General features: G+C 44.5%; 1 protein-coding gene across 2 annotated transcripts in view; it reads right to left on the bottom strand.

Annotated features, from left to right (window-relative positions):
• TRABD2B (TraB domain containing 2B) overlaps positions 1–26019 on the bottom strand; it is a 396077-nt gene that overhangs the window by 41756 nt on the left and 328302 nt on the right. For both annotated transcript variants that reach the window (XM_050961708.1, XM_050961709.1), the window contains exon 5: positions 18438–18528. In XM_050961708.1, coding sequence (XP_050817665.1) covers positions 18438–18528 — 91 coding nt within the window. The remainder of the gene's footprint in view (positions 1–18437; positions 18529–26019) is intronic.

Below are 26019 nucleotides of genomic sequence, written 5' to 3'. Positions count from 1 at the left end.
GTCACTCCCATCAAATCTAACGAACACCAGGGTCTAGCACTGAAAATATAACTGCCACTTGGCTTAGTTCCTAGCAGTCATGCTGCTGAGCTATCAGACTGTAGTACAATGCCAGGACAGTTTGGAAGCTTCCTAGCTCAGATTTCTTTTCCAACAGTGCACGGCGTTGCCTCTGCTAATCTGTTTACGTAACACCTGAAAACAACATTTCTTGGGTGATGAATGGCTTTTCATGTGAAATTTTCTCTCTGATTCCAGTCAGACCTCTATATTTCACAGGGTTTTCTTAAAGTAAATTGTAACAATAAACTAGCATCACTGTCTCTGTTGGACAGAATTAACTCAGTGTCCCAAGCCCTATACTGTTACCTGATGAGAGAGATTCTCTTGTAGCTCAAGCGATAGTAGCACGGAGGATCTGAATTCAATATTTACCACTGTAACCTACTGTTCAATGTTCATGACACTTTCTCAATCCACACAGGATATGATTCAGCAACATCTGTCAGTTCCGGGACTTAGGTCCAGATTTTTAAAGTCATTTAGATGCCTAACGCCCAGTGCCTCAATAACTTTAAAAATCTGGCCCTTAGTTCTTTAACTCAAGATGTAGACACCAACAATGAGCCTCCTTCCCTCTACTTGAGCCACTCCTTCCATCCTGGCCATTGACCTCCATCAGGCTGAGAGAGGACACTAGGACCCCAAGGTTTCTCCAGTTCCTTCATTGCTGTCCAGGAGGTAGAGGCAAGACCGCTCAGGTTTCAGATACACAAAGCCCCAGCACCTAACCCTTGACAGAGCTGTCAGCTAAAATCAATTCCACAGCGCTAGTGGAAGAGTGCTTCGTATAACAACTGCCATCTTGATAGGCAGCTGGTATATTTGACAGGCAACACTGAGAACTCAAACAAGAGAGTGGCTGGAAATCTTCCACATTTGCCAGAAGGACTTCCTTATATGAAACATGGAATCTAACTGAAGAGTTTTGTTTTTGAAAAGCTTGCTCTTATTGGATTTCTTTCCACACAACTTAACTTCCCCACCCAGGAGATTTTCAAAATACTTACGGATTTAAGAGCAATGGGTGACTTGTTCTGTTAAATCTTTTAGGTGCTTTTGAAAACTCTCCTCCAGAAAAAACTTTTGCGAACCTGTAAATGAATCCACTCTCCATTAGGTGTCCCCCTGAGGCCAGGCATGGCATAGCAAATCGCTTGCTCCCCTGCCAGTGGCTGCTCTGGTTTCTCTTTCAGTGACTTGGCCCTCTGGCCAGGTTCCCATTTTAAGTCCACCCCTTCTGGGGTCACAACTGTCCAAACTGAAAGCCCCCAAATGACCCTAATGCAGACAAAATCCTTCCACCACCTCTGGGGCTATTCCTCTGTTTGCCTTCAGGGCTTAGCCTGGAGCCCCCGCACCCCCCGGTGGGGTTGATAAGCTTCACAATGGGCTTCTAGTCCCCCTTGTTTGGGGCCAGTGGGGGAACGGAACCCAATCCCACTCTGGGTTCTGGCTCAGGGCCTGAACTGAAGAGTCAGCTCTACTCCTTGAGCTGTCTTGCAGGTTTCCCTTTCTACCCAGCCTCTTATGTTCCCCCTTGGGTCTCTCTCTGTCTCTTTCCTGCTTAATCAGGGTCTCTCCCAGAGCTTTCCCCTACCTCCTCTGAGCGTCCTCCCTGGCACTTTCTCCAGCTGGGCATTGTCACCACTTAAGCCTGGCCTTCCCTCTTTCTACAGCAACCACCTTCTGCTCTGTATGGGACATTAAACTCATAGGCTTTAAGGCCAGAAGGGACCATCATGATCATCTAGTCCAGAGGCGGGCAAACTATGGCCCGCAGGCCACATCCGGCCCACAGGACCCTCCTGCCCAGCCCCTGCGCTCCTGGCCTAGGAGGCTCGCCCACGGCCCCTCCCCTGCCATTCCCCCTCCTCTGCAGCCTCAGCTTGCCCCACCGACGGTGCAATGCTCTGGGCAGTGGGGCTGTGAGTTCCTGGGGCAGCGCAGTGCTCTGTGCTGCATGGTGGCGGCATGGCCCAGCTGTAGCGCTGCCAGCCACCAGTGCTCCAGGCAGCGCGGTAAGGGGCAGGGAGCAGGGGGTTGGTAGACATGTGGACTCACCCCTGCGGCGCCTCCTGCTGGTGACTTCTGGGAATTAGCTCAGTTCCAGCTCCGGAGCGCCCTCTGCAGGCCGGTGATCCACCTGTCCTCTGGCCCTGTGTCCCTCCCTGGACCTGGTGCCCTTTTATGTGGAGTGCTGCCCCCCAAGCAGTCACCTCTTTCTCTGAGGGTTTCCCCTTCCCAGGGGACCCCCACCCTCTATCCCCACTTTGCCTCAGTATATGGCTACTGCCCAGTCTCCATCTAGCCCCCATTCACTGGGGCAGACTGCAGTATCAGCCACTCATCATAGGCAATGGGGTTTGGACCTGCTGCCTTAGTGTACCCCTGGGCTGCCCTCTGCAACCCCCAGTACCTTTTAGCCTAATGCTAGGCTTCAGCCTGGGGCTTTCTAGGCTAGAGCTCCCCCACTCCTCAGCCTGTCCTCAGCCTGCTCCCCTCAGGTACTTTGTCTCTAGCGCCCAGCAGCGAGGCCCATCTCCCTCTACAGCAAGAGAGAGACTGACCATTTCTAGCTCCTCTGGCCTTCTTATGAGGACCTGTTGCTCAGTTTGGGATGTGGCCCCAGCTGCAGCCACTTCCCCAATCAGCCCAGCCTAAAGGCTGCTTTCTCCAGCCCCTTCCCAGGGCTGTTTTAACCCCTTCAGGGCAGGAGCAGGGCTCCACCTTGCTACAGGGTTAGATAGAGGGCAAGGGAGTTTGGGATGGTGGTCAGGGGGCAGGGGTGTGGATAGGGGTTGGGGCCGTTGGGGAGGGAGGAAACAGCGGGCAGGGGTCCTGGGCAGGCAAAGGAGTGGGGGTTGGATGGGGTGGCAGGGGGCAGTCAGGAGCAAGGGTTCTGGGGGCAGTCAGGGGACAGAGAGAAGGGGTGGCTGGATGGGACAGGGGTCCCTGGGGGACTGTCAGGAATGAGAGGACAGGTTGGATGGGGCAGCAGGGGGCAGTCAGGGGTGAGGGTTCTGGGGGGCATCAGGGGAGTGGGGGTGTGTGGATGGGGCAGTGGTCCCAGGGGGGCCATCAGGGAACAGGGGAGGTTGGATGGGGCAGGAGTCTCAGGGGGGTGGCGGATAGCAGGTGGGGGCTGGGCCATGACCCCCTCCCCTAACCGACTCTCCATATAATTTCCAAAACCTGATGTAGCTTTCAGGCCAAAAAGTTTGCCCGCCCCTGATTTAATCTGACTGCTTGCACATTGCAGGGCACAGAACCTCACCCATCCACTCTTGTAATAGACCCGTAACCTCTGGCTGAGTTACTGAAATCCTCAACTCACGATTTAAAGACTTCAAGTTACAAAGCATCCCCAAGCCCCACGCTGCAGAGGAAGGTGAAAGCCCCCAGGGTCTCTGCCAATCTGACCTGGGAGAAAATTCCTTCCCAACCCCAAGCGCGGCAATGAGGTAGAGCATGTTGGCAAGACCCACCAGCCAGGCACCTGATTGCCTGATTCCCCCTAGGTGGGGCTCATTTTATAATCAGGCTGGCTTAGCCCGTGGCTCTCCAGCACACTGGGTGAGCCACCTCAGTTACAGAACGATAGAACTATAGTTGAGAAAATTGCACTAAATAAGATTTGTGTGTCATCGAGCCTTTCCCCAGCTTTCCCAGGATGAGAAGAGCAAAGTAAACACCAGATGATTTTCTGACTCTTCTAACTGCATTTATTCCAAACAATACAGGTCACTGGCATGTTATGCTGAATTCTTTCCTAAATACCTGGACATGTACGTGCTTTGTTACATCATTGTGTCCTAGCACAGAAGTATAATCATCCCTTGATCATGTGTAAAATTCTTATTTAACATTAATGAAAAGTTACGTGCATTAGTGGAGAGGAGACTGTAGGTCTCACTGCCCAATTTGGATGTGTAGGTGTTGGGATGGGAATAAGTAAAGGGTTGTGTGTGCAAAAACTGCCTATGGAAATGTAAAGGGCTAGACTGAACACATGACCTTCTTCCTTTGATATATTTCAATGAGTGGAGTTTGACCATCGGATCAGAGGTGAGTTCCCCATCACGGGAGGTACTAGACACCCTCAACTCTTATCAGTGTTGAACTCAGGCGGGCGAAGTGGGTTAGGGCACAGGGGTGCCCAGTTTTCCAGGCCCAGTGGCTAAACCGCCACTACGTTGCAATCTTCTGCTTCACAGAGGAGTGTGACCATATTTCAAGTAGGGATGAAGCCAGTCAGTGATGCTTCTTCCCTCCAGAACTTAGTGAGAAGTACAATACTACAAAACGAAGGCAGGCCCATGTGAGCCCATCTCAGCCAGAGGGATTGTGCTTTAAATTCCAAGTGTGTAATAAAAACAGAGGCACAAAGATGTGGATATAGAAAATGCTTACACTCTAGAAGGATGTTTCAGTTTCACTGAATAAAGCTAACTCAATCTGAATGCTGTTGGCGCACACACATACTCTAGGGTTAAATTTATCCCAATGCCCACCCAAATCAGCGTCTTCATAGAGGCTAAGTGGTAGCCTGACTTAGTCCCTTGTGATTACAATCCTGGATATAAAGAAGTATTGTTTTTCCTCGGTGGAAGGGGGGACTGTTTATCTGGGAAGCATTTCACATCAAGCACAATAGGAAACTATTTAGACTTCCAAACTAGGTTAGTGCATGACTTCCAAGTTGTCTGTCAGGAATACTTCAGAACATAAACATATCTTTGCAGTGGGGTTCCATGGAAAACAGTCAATATCCTGAATCTTTAAGCCTGGTTTGATCACTGTTCATCTTTGTTTCAAAGTACTGCACTTACTTCAAATGCAACAGGGCTTATCACTGGGAATATGCTCTTGGAGGACAACAGACTCCAGACTCGTATCAGCAGTTCCAAATTAAATGGAGATGGGTTGTCTCTACAAAGGTATTTTTGTGACTGGCTTTATTTTTGCATAAATAATTCTGAAATGTAAAGTTGGGGCTGAATCCAATGAGGAACGCAATCTAGTTATTAGAACAGGGCATTGCCTGCAGGACTCCTGGGCCCTACCCGTAACTTTGTCACTGAACAACTGCATGATCACATGCAAGTCATAATGCTTCTGTGGTTGTATAAACTTCACGGGGGCCAATGGGGACTGAATTCAGGATTTTCTGCTCCAGAAAACAATAGCTTTCAATGAACTAGAGCTACATTCCTCAGCAGCCTCTAGAAGGCGACAAGTACACATCCACTTGAGTAGGCCTGGAATTCCATACAGCAGAGGCAAGGCTGATCCATATGCTCCAGCCAGTACATTAACACTCAGATTTGCAAAGCCTCCTTAAGTGACAAAATATCTCATGCTTAAAAGCCACAGAGATGCTCATTTTTCCCATCTGTAAAGTGAGGATAATACTACTTGTTTGCCTACTCTGAGAGGGTGTAGTGAGGCATTATTAATAAATAAATGTAAAAATCTTTCAGATTCAAGGACAAAGTGCCCTAGAAGTGCCAAGACTTACCTATTACTATTGAAACTAATGAAGAATGGTTTGGAAATACAGAATGAAAAGAGTGAAATCCTGGGATTGCAAATATATGCAAAAATGAGGCGCCTAAATGTAGTAAGACTGTTAAGCAACTTCAATACTTTCCAACATGTACATCAACTGCAGGATTTCCCAATATTTTGTCTTTAATTTGGCATGGGTGAGAGAATATAGATATCACTGTAGACTGTGGCCCGGGAGGTCAGGATGGAGGTGAGGCTGTAAAACAGTTGATTCGTAATTATGTGTAAATATGATAGTTGAGACCTTCAAAAGGATCCAGCATTAACTTAACCCTTCTTCCCACTCAAGTCAATGGAAGTTTTACTTTTGACTCTAATGGGAGCAAAGTTGGGCCATTTTTAAGTGCTTTAGAAAATGACACCCTACAGAGGCGGGGTGCTTTACAAATGATAGACAGACAGATGAAGTCAAAGAAGCTATGACAATTTACAGCAGCTTAGGATCTGCTTTACAGTGTCCGTCATACAGGCTAAGGATCTTACTCCTGAGGGAATTATGTGCTACTGCAGACATACAGAATTCATGTCCCCCACAGATTTCTTTGCTTCCCCGTAGAAAAATGACTTTCTTACAGGGAAGCAAAGGGAAGCCGCAAAAGCAGTTACTCACCCCTCCCAGCAGCATGGGTGTGTGGTTTCAGGTGCCCAGAGCAGCTAGTTGAGAGGTAAATCACCACCAGTGTTGGGGTTAGGGGAACTGGGGATGCCTTGGAATGTGGCTCCTACCATGTGTTGGGCTCAGCTGTTAGTCCTGGCTGGGTTGGGTGCGGGAGAATATGGGACTAGCTCTTTCCCTGCAAGGAGCGGATGGGGGCAGGGGCAGGGCCAGGTCAGACCCACCTCCAGAAAACTCCCTCAGCTGCAGGAAGCTCCGCCCCCATCCCTCCCATTTCCTGACCCAATCACTCCTCAGCTGTGGGTGGAGGGGTCTCTGAATGGGGATCTGCTACCCTGTCCGCCCAAGCTTTGTGCATCTGGACCCCACCATACTCAGATCCCTCTGCCAAGCCTCACCCCACCACACCCAAAACTCCCACACCAAGGCCCCCACATCCGAACACCCACCCTGCCAAGCCTCACTCTCCACACTCAGAACCCCCCAATCCTGAGCTCCTCACACCTGAACCCCTACCTCACCGAGCCTCACCCCCTGCATCCAGACCCCCCCCCAACCACCCCACCGCCCTGAATTTGGACCCTCACCCCTACATGCAAACTGCCTCTTATTGAGCCTCCTGGGCTCAACCCCGCACCCTGCTGAGCCTCACCTCCTGCATCCGGAGGCCCTCTGTGCTAACACTCCCTCGCCGAGCCCCATGACCCATTCACTTTGACCACCACAACGGATCCCCTGCACCTGGACCACCACCCCACTGAGTCCCAACCAATTGCATCCATACTCCCACCCCAAGCCACACTCCTGCAGCACCCAAACCCCCCTCACTGAACCCAACCCACCCAGACTCTCCCTGCTGAGCCTCAACCACCTTTATCTTTACTCTCTGCAGAATCCCATTGCCCCTGCACCCAGAACCCTCCCAATGAACTCCTGTTCATCCAGATTCCCCCTGCACCAACCCCACCACTGAGCTACCTGCACCCAGATTTCCCCACACAGAACCCTCTCATCCTATGTCTGGATTCCGCCCACCCCCACTTGGATCCTGCAGGGCTGAGCCTGCCTGCACACACCTGCTGCTCCTGGTGCAGAGGGGCAGGCCACCAGAGTGTTTCTGGGGCAGGCCCAACCCTTGCACTGTGTAAGGGTCAGGTGCAGCCTCACTGTCGAACCCATGTCCTGGGGGAGTATGAGCTTCAGGGTGAATTCCTACCTCTGTGCAGCCAGTGGCCTGTGCTTCCCCCTCCCATGCTGGAGCCTCCACATTTATTTATTGACAAATACAAATTGCAGAATTTTAAAATATTGTGCACATAATTTTTTTTTGGTGTGTGCAGAATTTTTAATTTTTTGGTGCAGAACTCCCTCGGGAGTAGCCAGGTCTGTCTCTCACAAGTAGAACAACTGAAGTCAGTAGGATTACAACCAATGAGGATTCCAGGACAAGGCCTAAGCAGAACAATTTGTTTTCCATCAGGATTTCCTGAACTGTTGCCCTGTCCTTTCACTGAAAATGTGGACATGCCAATCCTAAAGTTGAATTTTTGTATCGGGACACTGCACTGGAAAATCTCTCCCCTTGAAAAAATCCTCTCCATATTGGATCCATCAATGGCTGTTAGTCATGTGTTTCCCAGACGTATCTACCTGATCGCTTTTGCCAACTTTTTTCTTATAGACATCCTCCTTCCTCATTCTCCTTGCAATGTAGCACGTCAGGGAGTGCAAGGGGAAAAAGTCAGTGTCTTTCAGAATGGATTAATGTTAATTAAGTTTGCAGGGGGAAAGAAAAGAGCTGAACTTGTGCTCTCTGTAGTTCAGGAAGCATGAAAGTATTGCCATGTGCATCGATACACAGGAGGCTGCCCCTGACACACACACAGAAAGTGGAGGAGTTGCTTTGCTGAGAAGTTCTGACTAAGCTAAAATGATGTCAAACACAGGAATTTAATCTCCAGGAAATGGAAAACAGATTGGTGTGATCCTCACTTGTAAGTAGCATGAACTGTACAGAAGGGTGAACCACAAAGATTAGTTTGGCTCACAGAAGGTGAACAAGTCTGGATGCTTCTCTAACAGATCAGAAGTGGAGCTGGGTAATCTATTTGCAGCAAACCATTTACTGGATGAATTTAACTCTTTTCAGATGATCAGGAACGGACTTTGATTGTTAATCAAAATCATTCAATGGGTATTGTATGCAAACATATTGCAAATTACTTGCTAACTTGTTCTTCAAGTAGTTGCTATTCATCATTTGTTATTTCTGCTACAGGCAAGTTTGAGGAGTGCTTACTTCTACTGGTGAGCACTTACTCCCATAAGTAGTTCCACTGAAGTGAATGTACTCAACAACATAAGTACTCCACAATCTAGCCCTGAGAGGCCTGGTCCACACTACACAGTTAAATCGATTTAAACAGCGTTAAATCGATTTAACTCTGTACCTGTCCACACTACAAGGCACTTTAAATCAATTTTAAAGGCGCTTAAAATCGATTTCTGTACCATTCCCTCAGAGGAGTAACCCTAAAATCGATATTACTATATCAATTTAGGTTTAGTGTGGACGGAAATCGAAGTTATTGGTCTCATTCCTTTAATGTAGCTACCCAGAGTGCACCGCTCCGGAAATCGATGGTAGCCTAGGACCATGGACGCACACCACCGAATTAATGTGCCCTAGTGTGGATGCATAAAATCGATTTTATAATATCGGTTTTATAAAACCGGTTTTAGTAATTTCGATTTTATGCTGTAGTGTAGACGTAGCCTAAGACTGGCCACCTAAATCACATGGTTTTGCTTCTGGATGACTTCCAAATCACCTGGGACTTTCAAGATGGGCATGTGAACACCTCAGCACTACTACAGTATGAAAATGTGTTTGAAAGAGTATTTATGTGTGGAAACATAAATATTCTCAGCACTTTCCTTTTCAGCAACCACTCTTGTGAACCAAATTTTACTTGCAGAAATGTTGGCCAGAAGGGTAATATGGAGAAAAGACCTTGAAACTTATTTCTCCCACCTTGTTTGTAGGAAATCATCCATATTAAATACTTGCTTCTATATATCATGCAGAATTATCTGCAGTTATGCTGACAACTAAGCGAGTAGTTCTAATGATTACAACACATCCCACAAACTCCACTGTTAAAAAAGATGGCTCTGGAAGTAGAAAAACTATCAGGTCAAATGTGTGAGGCCTCTTTGCATGACAGCGTGATAACAAAGGTAGGGAAAGTTGACACTGGGTAGACAGAGTGACTGCAGACATATCTAGATAAATAGACAGTCCTTCAAACCATACGATGCCACTTTATACCATTGTACCACTTGAGCTGGTACAAAGGCTAGCAGCACTTTAGTCCAGATTGATATCACAGGGGAATGAATCAGTCCAAAGGATAAGTACAACATGATCGCTGACAGAGCAATCTTCTTTGTAATCCTGTTTTAGCGAGAATGGGCCAAATTCTCTGCTGGTATAAACAGGCACAGCCACATTGTCTGAATTTGGTCCAGTATCTCCAGGGCTAGAGGATCATTCTGTCTCCTTTCTGATTCCTCCTGTAGCCTTTCTGATGAGGACGCCAACAAAGCTACCATATTCTTGCCATTTCTGGCACTGGTTCCTGTCCTGTGGAGACCAGTCCCATGGGAAGGATGCCAGGAAAAGCAGCCCATTTCCTGTAGGTCACCAAACAACCATAATGGGCCAGATCCAAAGACCATGGACGTTCAGCAGAGTCTTTCTACTGTCTTCAACAGATTTTGAATCAGCTCTATGGAACTGAGCTGTGTGTTCCTTGGCCAAGGAACTAGGCACCTGGAACCTCTAGGAGACCCTGCTCTGAGGCAGTCCATGCGACAGGCAGCCTAGGAGTGGGGGAGCCTGGTAGCTCGGGCTACCCAGCAGAGGAAGCTGAAAAACTGGGGATAATTTCAAATTTTTCTGGCAAAACTAATATTTTCTTTCAGAAGGTGCTCGATATCTGATAGGTGGCATAAACAGCATGCACAGACACTGGCTGTAACTAATACTTTGCTATGATGTGAGAGGGTCTTTACATTTTCATTGACCTGGATTTTGAAATCTTTCCCTATTTCCTCCCACCCCCAATACTTACCTTGAGTGAGTCAACCCTTGAGATAACTGTGGAGATAAGGGAGATAAAATCACGAAGAATGATATTTTAGGGCCATGTAGGAATTCCACCATATTTCCATGACTAAATTTCAAAAGCACTAAACAATCCTATTCCCCAACTTTAGGTTAGGCAATACATTCACATACACATGGACATGATCCCTATTTAATCCCCATCCTCTCCTCTTTAGAACCATTGCAAATTATATTGTCATGTGAAAAACAATGAATTATGGCTTTGATTCCCTTCTGTCCTGACTGTGATGGAGCTAGTGAAGGGAGGATGATCTAGAGGCTTGGATTAAATCCCAAAAGTTCACAGTAGAAATCAGGGATTGTTCCAGCACTGCCACCTGGAAACCATTCAGAGTGAGGAAAAGATATCCAACTTTTTTCCCATCTAAGAAGAGATTTGGTTCAGGGTAGGTTAAAATTTCAGGTGAAGATTCATGCCAGTTCTTACTTGATCTGAACCAGTTCATCCATCCCCAGACAAAGGTGCCATTTTACATTATGTGCGATCTCTTTATCTTTCTCTTTTCTAGCAAAACTTTGCCTCATTTGACTTCAACCATTCCACTCAGAGAGTTAAATTCTGGCCCCAACTGAAGTCAAAATTTCAGTCTATAGATCTCTTTTTTCCCCCTTTCCCTCAATCTACCTTCACAATGTTCTTTGTCTTACCCCATCTTCTTTAAACACGGACCTCTGCATAGTTTGCATTCTTCATTAGTAGACCATCCCTCCCATCTGTCCCATTCTCCCCGCTCTCCCGCCAAAAGAAGCCATTTCAATGTTCATTTCAGAGACAGGTCAGAGATGCAAAGTTGACATCTGGATGTGGATCCAGGCTTCGCCAACATTTGCAGCTGTTCAGATCCAGAAGGACAGAAGCTCTCTGCAAAGTTGATATCTGCATTCAGACCTGAACTGCTCCAATTTGTGGATGGGTTTAATTCTGGAATTTTGGTTTGGTATCATGGGCAGTTAACTGGCAGTTTGCTGTTCTGGGAAGTGCGATAAGAACTTTGAATGATGGCCATGATGGATCTCCATAGCTCTGAGCACAGGGAAGAATGGTGGCTATTGGCATGTGAGAAGGGAGATTTCCCACCAGTGAGAAGGTGTGCAGCATTATTTGTCTTTTTGAAGCTGATCCTTCTCATCTGTAATACCAGACTACAGTGTACTACAAACACGGCTTTATTTCTGCAATTAATTAAACATATTGTTTCTTCTAAGACTTAGGCCCAGATCCATAATGGGAGATAGGCACCTAAATCCCTCTGAGGATCTGGGCCCTAAGCCTAGTGCTGATTAGGGAGAATTAAGTTATTCAAAAACTGCTATCCATACCAACTTCAGGCCTGATCCTGCAACGGGATCTTTGATGCCCAGGGACAGTTTTAGGAGTTGGAGTACAAAGTGGCTGTCATGGGTGCCAATTTCCAGGGGGCGCTATACTGCTTAGCCATTTTTTTCTTGGATGGCTAAGCAGTATGGATGGCTCCGTTTTTCTTTGTTTGTTTCTTTTTGGCTCAGTTCTCAGCAGACAGGGGAGTGGGTGGCACGGAAAACATTTTCCACTCTGGGCAGCAGAATGCATAGAGACGTTCCTGCTCACACCCATGCAGATACCTAGAAATAAGAGCAATGCCCGTATTCTGTGCAGCTTCGGGGTCATAGATTTCTTCTGTCCATGCCCAGAATCTATTCTTCTTGTTGACACAGCAAGTCTTAGATGGAGTAGACCCCATGCTCACGGCTAAAACAGCAGCATATAAAAATAACCATTGAGCTAATTGGTTTGCAGCTGCACCTCCAGGTTACCTTCTGTGTGGTCAGTGCACCATTAATATTTCTTTAAAATCAACTGAATGTCGGGGGACGTGTTTGCTTGCATTACACCTATTACTCTTCTGTGCAGATCCCATGCATTCTGGAACATACCTGGGACATACCACAGCAGTGAAGGGGATTTTTAATAAGGTAAATTGACAGCAGGAGTCCCATGGGTTTCATCATGCTTGATACAATACAACCCTTAAGGAAGTAATCAAGCGGAGGCCATTGCATTTTGGTTTAGGGTGTCATACCCAAAAGTGCCTAAGGGCCAGATTGACGAAGGTATTTGGGCACCTAAAGCTGCAGATATGTGCCTAGTGAATATACCAAAGTACTGAAGCAGGTCAGATGCTTTGACTGTCATGGGATTTAGCTGCCTAGCCTGCCAAGGCATTTTGTAAATTCCATGAGATGCCTATCTATAGCTTCACGTGCCTAATTACCTTGGTCAAGCTGAGCATTAGGCACCTTTGAAAACATCCCCCTTAAATTCTAGTCCTCTCCATCAACAAGATCAAAATGTGGATTGTGATGAAATAAATATTTTTGAAATTGGATCCATTTTTTTAACTCGAAAAAAAATGTCCTCAAAATATATTTGCGGGGTGAGCTGGAACAATGTTTAGATTTTGTTTTTCTCTTGTGGAACCCATCACAGCCCCTAAACAGAGGTTTCAGGCAACAAATGGCTAAATGTACATCTCGTAGCCTCACCCCAAGATAACAGCAAACATTCTTGTCTTGTGCCTCTTTCATTGAGGAAGGGAGCACATTCCACAGCAAATCAATCTTCTCTCTCGCTCTCTGCTCCTTCAGAAAGCGGGGGGGGGGGGGAGCAGGGGGAGGGAATTTTGCTTCATACAGATTCCAATGGCTTGAGCAGATCAGTGGCCACAGCTGCTGCAAATTTAATTTGAAACAGCAGAACTAAAAGATCAATTCAGGAAGCACCTGCGGCCAATGATGCTTCTCTGTTGTTCAAGAATTCTCAGAATCTACTCCATCCTTCAGCTGCGCGCCAAAGCTTTACGTACTGGATACGGTCTCATAGGCCAACAAAATGCATGGTAGTACTTCTTTCCATCAAACCACTCTGCTGGGTGCTATATTTAATTATGTGTTCTTGCTGAATGGAAGAATATAAGCTGTGCTTTTATTTCTGTCCTTAACCTCTTGGGGCTATGCAGCAGAAATTAATTATCATCCTTCTATATAGGCCTCTCATCCCAGCGGAAGGAGCAAGAGACAAGCTGCAGCTGATACCTGTATACTCTGCCAAACCAAAGAAAGGTACAGCATTCCTCCATGACTTGGCAGCAAGTGAGGACATGGCCTTTGGGATGGCTTCTCCTACAGTCCTTAAGCTCAGGAGAGCTTGGTACCACAGTTGTCCCTATCACAAGAGCACACAAAGGTGAGAAGTCTACTCAGGTCCTCCACCATGGACCCATGCAAAAGTCTGCTCACAATCTGGCCCTTCACTTTCATGGACTCAAGAAGATGATTGTCTCTGCTCTTCTTAGCTAGGTTTTATTTTTGTCTGAATGTATATAATTAAGTTTTCAGGGTAGAACACTTCAGATTTTATTCTTTGAATTCTGCTTTTGTGCTGTTTGAGTCTCACACTTCTTCTAACACACATGATGAAATCCTGTAGGTATTTCTGGAGAGAATCTTAATATATTCTTATGCTTTCTGAACCTCAAATAGATTTCAGAGCCTAGATAAAAAGACCTAAGGTGACATCGCTTGGCTATGAAGCTATTCACAGCTTTCTTTAATTTTCTTTTAGACTAATGAAATTCAAACTATTTATGGCATTCCAGAATCTGAGACATCAAAAACAAATGTCGCCTATTGGTCCATCTCTCTGCCAAGCTAGGATTGTTCCCTGTAGCATGGAACACCATCTACTGTTTTGTCAAAGCTAGTTTAAAAGTTCCAAATTATAGGTCTTATGACTTTTCTCTAGAAAGTCTGTCCTACAGCCTAATATATCCCACTGTCAGGAAACTTCTCTTAATGTTTAGCCTAAACCTTCCCTTCCTTAATTTCACCCTTTACACCTATGTAAACCCCCATGTGCTACCCTAAATGATTCCTCTACATCAGTGCTCCGACCATTCAAATATTGTGACCCCTCTCCCCACCCAGTTAGCATTCCCTTGGCCAAGCTATAGACCTTTAGCCATCTTAATTTTTTCTTGCCAATCAATCTATCCATTCTACCCATGCCCCCAACCAAACTAGTGTCCAGCCAATCTTCTTTGAACTCCTTTCACTTTCTTAACCACCTTTTGTCAATGTGGTGACTCAGAATGGAACACAGTGGATCTGATTCCTTAGTCTATGCTGGCATAAGTGAGAGGGCACTCAGACCCATTATTCATGTGCAGTCCTTCAAAGATCATGCAGAAAGCAACCATGCTCCATAAAGTGATGTCTTCCTGCATGTGATTCAAAACTGTCTGGATCTTTTTATTCTAGCCAAACTCATGTTTAATTTGCTGTCCATTACCACTGCAAGGTGTCTCTTTTAGCAGTAGGACTTTCCAGGTCTTCCCCTCCCTTTTTGTGTATTGCTACTTATTTTCATTTAAATAGTTAAAAATATAAAGACATCTACACAAGGCTCCAGACGCCCTATCACTCTATTAATATTACAACATAAACTCAGCACCAATAAACAGTTAATTAGACAGGAACTCAGCCAGTTGGTTGTCTCCAAAAAAAGTCCTTTCTGCTCCTTCATCATTCTGGGACCATACTCTCAACCCTCTCCAAAACCTGCATCAGACAGATGTCTTTTGCAGCATCTCCAGAGGAACCAAATACAGACTATTGCAGACCCAGAGGGGAAGCAATTTCCATGGTACCCACTTGTCAGCAGCCTCCTTGCTTTTACAAAGGGGAACCAGTGGGAGTATGGCAGGGGGAGAAAGGCAATCCTTCAGGTAGGCAGCACATGTGGTTTCAATTATTTTCCTTTCAGTGCATAAGATTCCATGTTTCCAAACACAATCTCACTTTGCTGTTTTCTGTCTGTCTCTGAACTTGCTAAGTTGTTTTTTTAACATTTCCCCTGTTCTGAGTGATGTTTGCAAATTAGTATCACCTTTAAATTTCATTAACATGCCATTAACGCCCTCCTTTAAACCATGAGTGAAGACATCGAGTAAGATCTCACCCATGGCTGACTGATCTGTCCATCTAGGTATTTATGCCATGTTCATCAATGTAGTATCCAACCCTGATGGAATACTACTAGACCCCTCCTTGATCCATCTCACATAGAATCACAGAAATGGAGGGCTGGAAGGGCTCTCAAGATGTCTTGAGCCTCAAACCTGAAAATTGTTTTTATTTTGTTTATAACTGTCAGAAATATCCATTAACATTTCGATGAAAACTAACTCTTTTAGTGGTTTTAGTTTTCATCAACATTTTCCATTGGAAGGAAAAAAAAACACATTTTCTGACCAGCTCTGTTTTCAGCTTAACTCCACAAGCTCTTCTCATCAACAAGTGATTCCTATCTTTCTGCCCCAGTGAATTTCCAAATCATATCTGAATATATGCCTTTCCTTCCCTCTTGTATCTTTTCATTTCTTTTTCCATCTGATATCATTTAACTCTGAAGTTTTATTGCTGAATAAACTCTGTGAAGCATTCAGGATAAACTTTGTGTCAGAGATACTTATGGGCCATTAAGCGTTATCATATTCTATATGAAGGATTGCAGGAGTTTTGCAAACAAGGTCCAATCAGCCAAATGTTAAGACAATATAAATCTAGACCGTGTCTTTGTACAGAGAATACTACCAGACAAGATTCGTTAGTCCTGCAACTAATCCTGTTAGTGAAACTCACCTCATATTTTCATTGTGCACTGTTAGTCCCACCAGGGACAGGAAAATGCTCCTAACTGTGGCAGATTCAGCAATCTCCTGCAATATCCTTGGGAGTCCATATTGAATTATGTTTAAGTATCTTTGGAGCCCACTGTATTAAATGAATTGTTTATGTATTCTTGTGGGCTACGATTGAATGTAACCTCTGTGAGGGAGGGTGGAGCACGAATGTGATAGGTGCGAGACCTATGTGCCAGGCAAGAATGGGCTTTTGGAACAAAAGATATTACATTGTTTTCCTGGGAATTTCCCCGGAGAAGTGTATGTGAATTCCACACCTCTGGGCATGCAAAAATCCAGCCTTTTGAAACTATGCCTTGAGGAGTGAGCCATTGTCTGCTGGTCACCTCTTAGAAGAGGCCAAGATCAAAGGGCCAAGCTGTATAAAGTAAAGACTGAACTATCCCTGGTTGTGCTGTTTCTGAATCTGAGACAGTTATGAACTTGTAACCCATGGGGAAAACTCAGCGGTGGGTTTTGAAGGACTGATACCTACCAGAGCCTGAGGCTCAAGTTGGGGTGATTTTGGGTAAGCCTTTTAGCATGCTCATAGGTTATTTTACTGTTTTTGATATGTTTTCTTGCTGATTATTTTTTACCTTAACAATAAATGTTCTTGATTATAGAGTGGTGTACAAACACCATGGGCCATTATGTTGTTCACAGCCTCTGGAGAGGAGGGGTGGCGGAACAATTTGTATAGTGGGGATGCTGAGGGACATTGACTGTAAATCCTGTATATCAGTGGTCCCCAACCTTTTCATCTGGTGGGCACCAGACGAGGGACCGTGGCGGCGGCGGAGCATCTGCCGAAATGCCGCCGAATTTCTGTGGCGTTTCGGCGGCGACGCCTCTCGATGATGTCTCTTGTCGGTGGCAAGTGGCGTCATCGAGAGGCATCGCTGCCGCTGCTGCCGGCATCCTGGCCGGCGGCATTTCGGTGCATGCTCCACCACCGGCCAGGACACGGGTGCATTTAGATGCCCCTGGGGTGCCATGGCGCCCACGGGCACTGCGTTGGGGACCCCTGCTGTATATGATGGAAACCACTTCCAGCGAGGGGGTGCTGCAAAAACCCTCGCATCCCTAGTTCCAGTACCTATGCTGGAGAGAAAGCAAAACACAGACTCTGGCCAGTTTAGGCCATCTAGCTTGCTGGGAAAAGTACAATCTAGTCAGGGAGATGTATATCCAGGAAAAACCCTAGTCAAAAGGAAGTGAGATGTGGGTCTCTGCCCAAGAGAGGTGATAGCTGAGGAGCCGAGAGCCTAGAGCGGGTGCCCTGGGTGGACCATAGAGGGGAACCCACACGTGCAATTGCTCAGAATAGTGGCACTAGCACTTATTCCTAGCAAGGGATTGTCAACAATCTTATGAAGAAAATCAGCCAATGTTATCTCCAGGGTGCACACGGGAGGATGATAGTGCAAAGATAATGCATTTCCTTGGATTCTAGTAGAGAGGAGAAGATCATTACAAAGCACTCATCTCAGGATGTGAGATTTGTCTGGGGCACAGATGCATAAAAGGGCCCTTAAGGGAAAAATTGATATCCCTGTGGAGGAAAAAGGGGCCTGGCACAAAAAGACATCAACAGTAGCTCAAGTGGCAGCTACATTTCCAGCAATGCACCATAGCCCTGCAGCGTTAAGGTGATTACTGCCCCAGGGAGAGGGGAAGAGGCAGCGGGAAAGCTGCCAGGGGAGAAGCTGACAAGGACAATGACGTTTCTTAATGAATAAAATAACTCAACAGAATGGTACCACCTCTCAGTACATCGACCTGTTCTTGTTTTCACCATGGTGCATCTGATCTGGTCTGAATCATAGGTGCTGGACTAGGGGTTCTGCGGGTGCTGCCACACCCCCTGGCTTGAAGAGGTTTCCAGAGTATACAGTGTTACAGTTTAATTCAATGGCTAATTGTTGTCTTTCCAATAAACACGACATATTGCCTTTTCCCCTGAAGAAGATCAGCACCCCCAGTATACAAATTGTTCAAGCATCCTTGGTGTGAAAAAGCAGAGTCTATGCCATCTAAACCTACAGGGAGCTACCTCCTGCCACAGTATCACACATTTGATATACATTAGCTGACACTTCAGATGCCTTCCATTGAAACGAGTACCTGTAACTTTATAGGGAAGAAGGTAACTCACCCTCTTCGCTCACCAAAATAACCTTGCTCACTCGGGGGGGGGGGGGGGGGGGAGGGAGGGAGAGAGAGAGAGAGAGAGAGAGAGAGAGAGAGGTTAAAGGATCTACAGGCAGCTGCTTACTTTCCAATTGGTTGTCCAGCAGGTGTATGCTCCACTTCAAAGCCTGCTTGTCTCAGCACATCAATCACAGTATTGTTACCCAGGAAGTGACCTAAAACATGGACAGAAAAACAGCAGCATCACTCAAACTGCTCCTTGGGGGATCCTCCCTCCTGTCAACCCAAACTAGGAGGAGTAGGTTACCAAAGACAGGGCTGGTTCCAAAGGCAAGCAGGTCAGTCAAGCAATTGGTTGGGGCCCAGACTCAACTACTCACAGCCTGGTCCACTACTGCTCTTTGGGCAGTAGGAATGAGACTAGCCAATTCACAGCCTGACGCGCTGCCCCTTATGGGCCAGGGATTGATCGAATGGGTAGGCAACTCAAGGGCCAATTCTTCCACAGTAACTTGGAGCCTGTAAGTTGTTGTGGTAGTTCTGTATAGCTGCCATTTTAAACCCAAGCTCACACTCTAAATCACTCTCTTACCCGGGTTTTACAATTGTTCCTGCAAAAGGTGAGAGAAGTATTATTAGTCACCCTAACCGTATTCAGATTAGGCTTCTATTCAGGAGTAAGACTGGGTGGAATGCAGGATTAGATGACCTCCTGAGGTCTCTTCCAATCCTAATCTTCTATGATTCTTTGACACAAATACTCTTCTATGATTCTTTGACACAAATACTCTGCTAAATAAGTGCCATCAGGCCATGTTTCTATCCCTTGTTATTTAGTGTTCCTAACATTTGTGGAACGGGTTAGGCTTGTGTGATTCTTTAGGGCATAGTTATTTCTCTAGGATAATTGGCTAAAGTGGGGCTCAGAGTGGATAGATCTTGTGCTGGTTCTCTGCACATTGGTGAATTTCAGCGTTGACTGCTAACCTCAAGCATTAAAAAAATCATGAGATCAGCTTAAAAATCAGGAGATTAATAAGAATGAATTTTGGATTCTTTTCATTGGTCTGTGGGGTTCCGAGCCTTTGGGATTTGTCATAAGGGTGTCTTTACTCTATACTGCCCTGTTGGCTAAGTGTATTATGGCTGGCACCCTCGCCTTAGTTTCACTTTCCAAGGTTGGTCCTCTCAGCTTCCCAGATATAGGGCTGTATGGGAGATGTTGCTTAGCTCTCCAGCCAAGTCACAACAAATGTAATCCCTTCTAGGGTACCAAGAGTCCAAACAGAAAAGTTCTAAGCAAACAAAAATGTTCTTCTACCCTTCAGGCCTTCTCCTCAGCCCACCCGCTGGGCCTTGTTCACAGCTCCTTTCTGAAGCACCACCCCCTCCCTCGGCTTCAGAGCCTAAGATGCTGCCTAAGCTATTTTTAGTGCCATAATGCAAGCCTGAGTCGGTCAACCCAGGCTCTGAGACTTGTTGCTGTGGGCAACCACTTGCATGTAGATGCACCCTAAGGATTCAAGGGTAATTCAGTCTCCAGTCTCTTTTAAGCCTCAGTCTCCCTGCCTAAACTGCCAACAAGGATGCTAATTAGTATCAGTTGTGAGGGTGATGTGGTTATAGGGGTTTTAGTGCAACCCGCAAGCATCATAAACAGTGTTTAGCCAAAAGACATTTCTTTTAACTATTCAAATCACATTTGCAGGCCCTAACTTGTTCCAGGATTCCACTACCTCCTTTTCAGAAACATAAACATTTGATTTCCCCCCTGACTAACTTGCTTATAACTAAAGCCAAAGGAGCAGCTCCAAAAATGCATTCCACGCCCTCAGAGGAGAGAGCAATATGACATTTGTGAGCGATTAATTTGATCTGATCATAACTGGATTTTGTTAAGCAACGCCAGAGCAAACAAAGGCCCGATCCTGCAAATGGTTGAACAGAGAGCTGTAAGTGGAATTAGGAACAAAGATGTTTCCGTGTTCGTACTCCAATGTCCTAGTTTTCCTTGACATGGAATTCAAGTTGCCAACATTTTTATTGGTAGGAACAAGGGTCCTGAATCTTATTAACCTTTGACCTTTACATCATAATACCAAAAGAAACCCAATTATAGCTCTTAATTCATTTATTCCTGGCAAAAAGTAGCATAATGACAACCCTAAATCCTCACCTATTCAACAGACATGACCAGGGCAGCAGCATTACCAGCTTTCCAACAATGCACTGTAAATACATTCAGGGGAGAGAGATATTTTGGCCTTCCAATCCCTTGGCTTCTCTGTTAAGACTACCAACAAGGATGCCACCCGGGGATCTGGTTGGCTTTTGCTGAGTACTTAAGTTATTTAGGTTGAGGAAAGTATGAGATTGTGGCAGTTTTGTTCTCACCGCATTCCAAAATTGGACACACTTGTTTTCTGCCTTCTGGAATTTGTAGTGGACTGAAATACTGCAGTGTTGGGGATGACTTGAATTAATTAACAATTTTTGTCATGCAGATAACTGTCCACCAGGATGTGGACAGAGACCATTAATCATTTCACCCAACAGTTTTTGGATTCTATCAACATTTGTTCATTATTTACTTGGAAGGAGTCAAACTAGACATGTAAATGTAAAAAGGCCTGCAATCCATCACTGTGCTCTGAGCCCTCCAGTCTTCTGCCTTAATTATTCATTAGGAAAACATCCCAATGGTATCGGAAGGATGCTTAAGATTTGCCCAGAAAATGCAGGGGATAAGAGAGGTTCCTGCTAAGTGTCATAACCCAAGATTGTTCTTGAGATCAATATTTTTCAAAGCAGATAATTCGCACTAGAGTTGGAGCCCCTTTACTCCAATGTCCAACAGACTTTCTCTCAAAGGAGCTAATTGTTCCCTGAAAGATCACTGTGGGAACAGCAGAGTTGGTTTTGAAGTGAGAAACTGGCCAGACAGTATAAGAATCTAACTACAAACACCCTAATGATGCAGACTGTGTAGGGTCAGAAGTTTGTCGCTCTTGGGGTACCCAGGTATTTTCAAAAAGTACCTGCCTGGATGAGCAAAGTCCAGAGGGATTCAATCAATAATGCCTGCGTACCCAGCCAAGCAATAGGCCAGTTGTCTCACCTCTTCGCTCATAGCCCTAAGCCCACTGAAATCAACTGGAGTCTTTACATTGACATCAGTGGGTTTTTGGACCATGCCCTAATTTATAACTAAACTGACTCTTTTATCAGCGAAACACTGTAATAAGCAGCATAGTGAGGCGCCTACTGTACAAGTCCTCTTCAATCCAACCTAAAATATTTGCCTATTTGATTTTGCCTAAATGGCAGAATCTGAAACCCTTAAACTTTTCCCAATCATGCCTCCTTCCCACTTTGCTGTGTCTTGTTTGCAATGATATTTGAATGTTGACCAGTTTTGCCTTGCTGCTCACTTTACTTCTCCTCTCTGCAATATTCATCCCCTTCCGCTTTTTTTTTTTTGGAATACAAGTTGCTGTGCCCAACTTCTTATCTCTCCATGAATGGATCTGAAGATATGTTCTAGCTCAACCTGAAGTCATAGGGTTGATTCAGAAAGCACTGGATGAAATTCTATGGCCTGTGTTAGGCAGGAGGTCAGACTAGATGATCACTATGGTTCCTCCTGGCCTTAAAATCTATGAAAACTGCACACACACTGTGACCTTCCTTGGCGGCTCATATGCTGAGCTTAGCTCTATCTTTGCTAACAATTCACAGCAGCAGATGATTTTCAGTGGATCAGTTGGCCAAATGAATGCCAATTTCTCCAGCACACTCAAACGTATTTCAGTGCATTGTGAATTAATTCCCTGCACTTCCTACTTCCTGCCACTTTATCACTAAAGCTGTTAAAAAAAATAAAGATTTTATAAAATTATTTTTTATTTTTATAATGGCTTGGGTATATTTCATTCTCTCTCCACCTACTGAAAAATAGCAATACCATTTTTGCTACAACTTTCCAAATGGTCAGAATTGTCAGAGAAGATATCTCCCTAAAAGGTAAAAAAAAAGGGAAAATATCTCCCTAAAAGGTAAAAACTTGAGGAAGTTATAATTATTGAAAACTTTGTGCATGTGGAAATAGACAGCTAGATTAGATAGATGGATAGTTTAGATAGATAGATTAGATAAATAGATGGATGGATGTCAGGTCTTCTGAGCTGCTACTCGCTATTTATCCTGAACCAGGATGAAAAATCCCTTTAGTATTATCCTGATTTATTGTGACAGTTGATGAGTGCTAGGGCTAAAAAGGTCAGAATACCTACTGTCCTGGGAATGCCTAGTAACTATGCAGAGAAAAGCAGCTGAAAGGCGAAATAAAAGACTTGCCACACAGAGGTTTATGGTAATTCCAATATCAGGCACAAAGATGAATACTGCAAAATCTCCACTAACAATTTAAGTTAAAATAAGTTTCATTGTTGCAAATAAACCATGGCAATAACACGCTGGGTATTATATTTCTAGGCTTAGAAGGATTTGATTTTTATCAGTAAATGTTAGTAAATGTTAATTTCACTGTATACACACAGACTGACAAAAATATTTCCCTCTATAATAACCAAAATCTACAGACAGGGAAAGTAAGAAAAATGCTGCCTAAGAGCTTATCACAGTTTGATATAAAGGTATATACTTTGCATATTTTGACATGCAATGTTGACAACTTGTGTTTTAATGGTTATAAAGCTTTAACATTTTTTAATCTCAACGCCTACTGTCATTAAATAATTATCTGATACTCCCAACATTTCCTGAAACTGTAAACATGTAAAATAGATAAATATACAAAAAATACTTTAAGCCCATAATTTTGCACAACTGTGAAGCTTTAAGTAAATAAAAAATACAAAATAATAATCAATATTCTGTCAAAATTACCAAAAAAAAAAAAAAGAATTCTCCCAAGCCTATAAATATATCTGTGTGTACGATGCCCATGACAATACAGGGCAAGACTGTTTGAATGATAAATGGGCAGTGTAATAGGTCGTGTAGAAAGTTAAAATTTGAGCCATCTCTTGAAAAACTCTGCCACTCTACATTTCTAACAGGTCCTGGATTGATGCATATTTAGAGTCAACTGCTGCTGTTTTTTGTGAACTCGATTCACCAGAAGATTAGGATGAGAGCCAGGACACGAATGGGGGTAAAGGCAGTCCATCTGCTTCCTAAAGAAGAATGATACCAATGACTTTTGTTAGAGGGTAATTTTCAATGCTAAACATACAGTGAACTCAAAGTTTGGCCACAATTTGCTTTAATAAACTGACTACTTTGTACGAAGGATCTCTCTGTGTAACTCCCAACTAAAGTCAATAGGAGTTTTGCCATTGACTTCATTGGGGCCAGGATTTCACCCCTTTAGCTCAAGTGGTATGAGCCTGCGTTTGGGATTGGACAATCTGAATTTTTCAGTGAATCTGTTTTCACAGTGTGACATTGCCCTCTATATGATTTTATGAAAATATGCTAATGAGTATGAATATGATTTAACTGAAATATGCTTCGTGCAAAAGGTCTCTTGTAAGGTACCATTACTAATCTTATAATCTACTGAGCGTGGTCATCCTATTTGTATAAATGTACCACTCTTGTATCTGAAACTAGAAATATAGAATATAACTCTGAGGTTCTATTGTAGTTATGCAAAGTGTGGGCCATTAATGGTGGTTTGGAATCTTGATGGCTCCCATCAACCAGGACAACTGACTGTGGATGGTTCTGTTTGCTTGCAGGCCTTCCTGTGAGTCAGGCTGGGAGGAATGAAGGCTTGGAGTCTTACAGTGACATGTGATCATGTCACCTGAACTGGAATTCATCTTTAACCTGGTGCTTTTCCATTTAGAAGGAGGGGGTGGGAACCCAGAGAGAAACAAACGGTTTCTGCCTTGTGTAAAAGATATATAAGAGGTTGAAACACAACAAAGGGGGCTGCAGTTATGAGAAATCCCCTAGCTACCACCTGAGCTGGAACAAGGGCTATACCAGGGGAAAGAATTGTGCCCAGACTAGGAAGATGTCCAGTCTGTGATAGAAGCTTATTTGAAACATCTCTGAGGGTGAGATTTTATCTGTATTCAGCTTTCTTACTGTATTAAGCATAGACTTGCATGTTTTATTTTATTTTGTTTGGTAATTCACTTTGTTTTGTCATTACTTGGAACCACTTAAATCCTACTTTTTGTATTTAATAACATCACTTTTTACTTATTAATTAACCCAGAGTATGTATTAATACCTGGGGAGGGGGGCAAACAGCTGTGCATCTCTCTCTATCAGTGTTATAGAGGGCGAACAATGTATGAGTTTACCCTGTATAAGCTTTATAGAGTCTAAAAGGGATTTATTTGGGGTTTGGACGCCATTGGGAGTTGGGCATCTGAGTGTTGAAGACAGGAGCACTTCTTAAGCTGTTTTTAGTTAAGCCTGCAGCTGCTATGGGATGTGATTCAGACCTGGGTCTGGGTCTGCAGCAGGCTAGTGAGTCTAGCTCAAACCAGGCAGGGCACTGAAGTCTTAAGCTGGCAAGAAAAACAGGCTCCGAGGTAGTCTCGGCACATCAGGTGGCAGTCTCCAAGGGGGTTTCTGTGATCCAACCTGTCATACACAGTGCCTAGGACTGGTTAAAATTTTCCCATTTCACCTCGTTTTTCTGATAGAAAACTGCTGTTTTGACTAAACGGAAATTTTCAGGGCATGTGTCTGCTTTCCTTAAAAAAAAAGCTGGGATTTTTCACTGGAAAACTGAAAATCAGTGCAGGGGTGGGAGGTGCGTATGTGGCAGGGCAGAGAGGGGTTGGCAGTTTTTTAACTAAAAGACAAAACAACCTTTGTTCTTAATTTTGTGCCACAAGTCCAATTTTTCCACGGAAAACAACAATGAACATTTTTCCTTTTCATTTGGGGCAAAATAGTTTGGGTGGGCCTCGGAGGGATGTTTTTCAAACACCTCTGAGAGCGAGAACCATGTAGTCCTAGATATTAAAACTCTACCTCACCATCTTAGACATGAAATGCCATCAACACTGTATCTAAGAATCAGCATCAAGCCATAGCCCTAAGAAGTTAAATAAGCCCACGAGTTCTTACAGGCAAAAATATTATCTTGTTTTGGTGAAAGGAGCACAAAGAATGCTTCTAAGCAAATGTTATGTGCTTTATCTGGATTTGAAGATCTACTACAAATTACTTGGCCTGTTTGCTTCAGGATTCATTGTTCTGGGGCTTAGAGGGATAAAGTGGTACAAAGGAGCAAAAGATAATTCCCGCACAAAAGGCTTCCATGGCAGAGCCTTTGAAGTTACGCTAAGAAAGGCTTGCTAGGCCATTAGCAGACACACAGCAGAAACCTGAACTGTTTCCATGAGTGCTACAAGCAGAGCTATTTTCTGCACAATTAGTCATAAAAAGGGCCAATGTAAACTGTGTCGGGAGGTCTCAATTCTTTACATTCTCCATGCCGTGAATCAGATGTTATGTATAACGTTTTGTTGCCATTTAGCCCTCGGGCTGCTTTGCAACAAGCAGCCAGCAGTCTCTATTCCTCGTTTTCTCTGACACTGATTTTCAATGCATTTGGCACAACCCGAGTGTTTATTGTAGTTAAACTTCACAAGAACTAAGCAATCAGCTGAGATACAAAATCAAGTGCTGTATAGTCACCGTTGCAGCAAATA

This window comes from Gopherus flavomarginatus, chromosome 7, assembly GCF_025201925.1.
Source record: "Gopherus flavomarginatus isolate rGopFla2 chromosome 7, rGopFla2.mat.asm, whole genome shotgun sequence".
Lineage (NCBI taxonomy): Eukaryota > Metazoa > Chordata > Testudines > Testudinidae > Gopherus > Gopherus flavomarginatus.
This window is presented reverse-complemented; position numbering and strand designations above follow the sequence as displayed.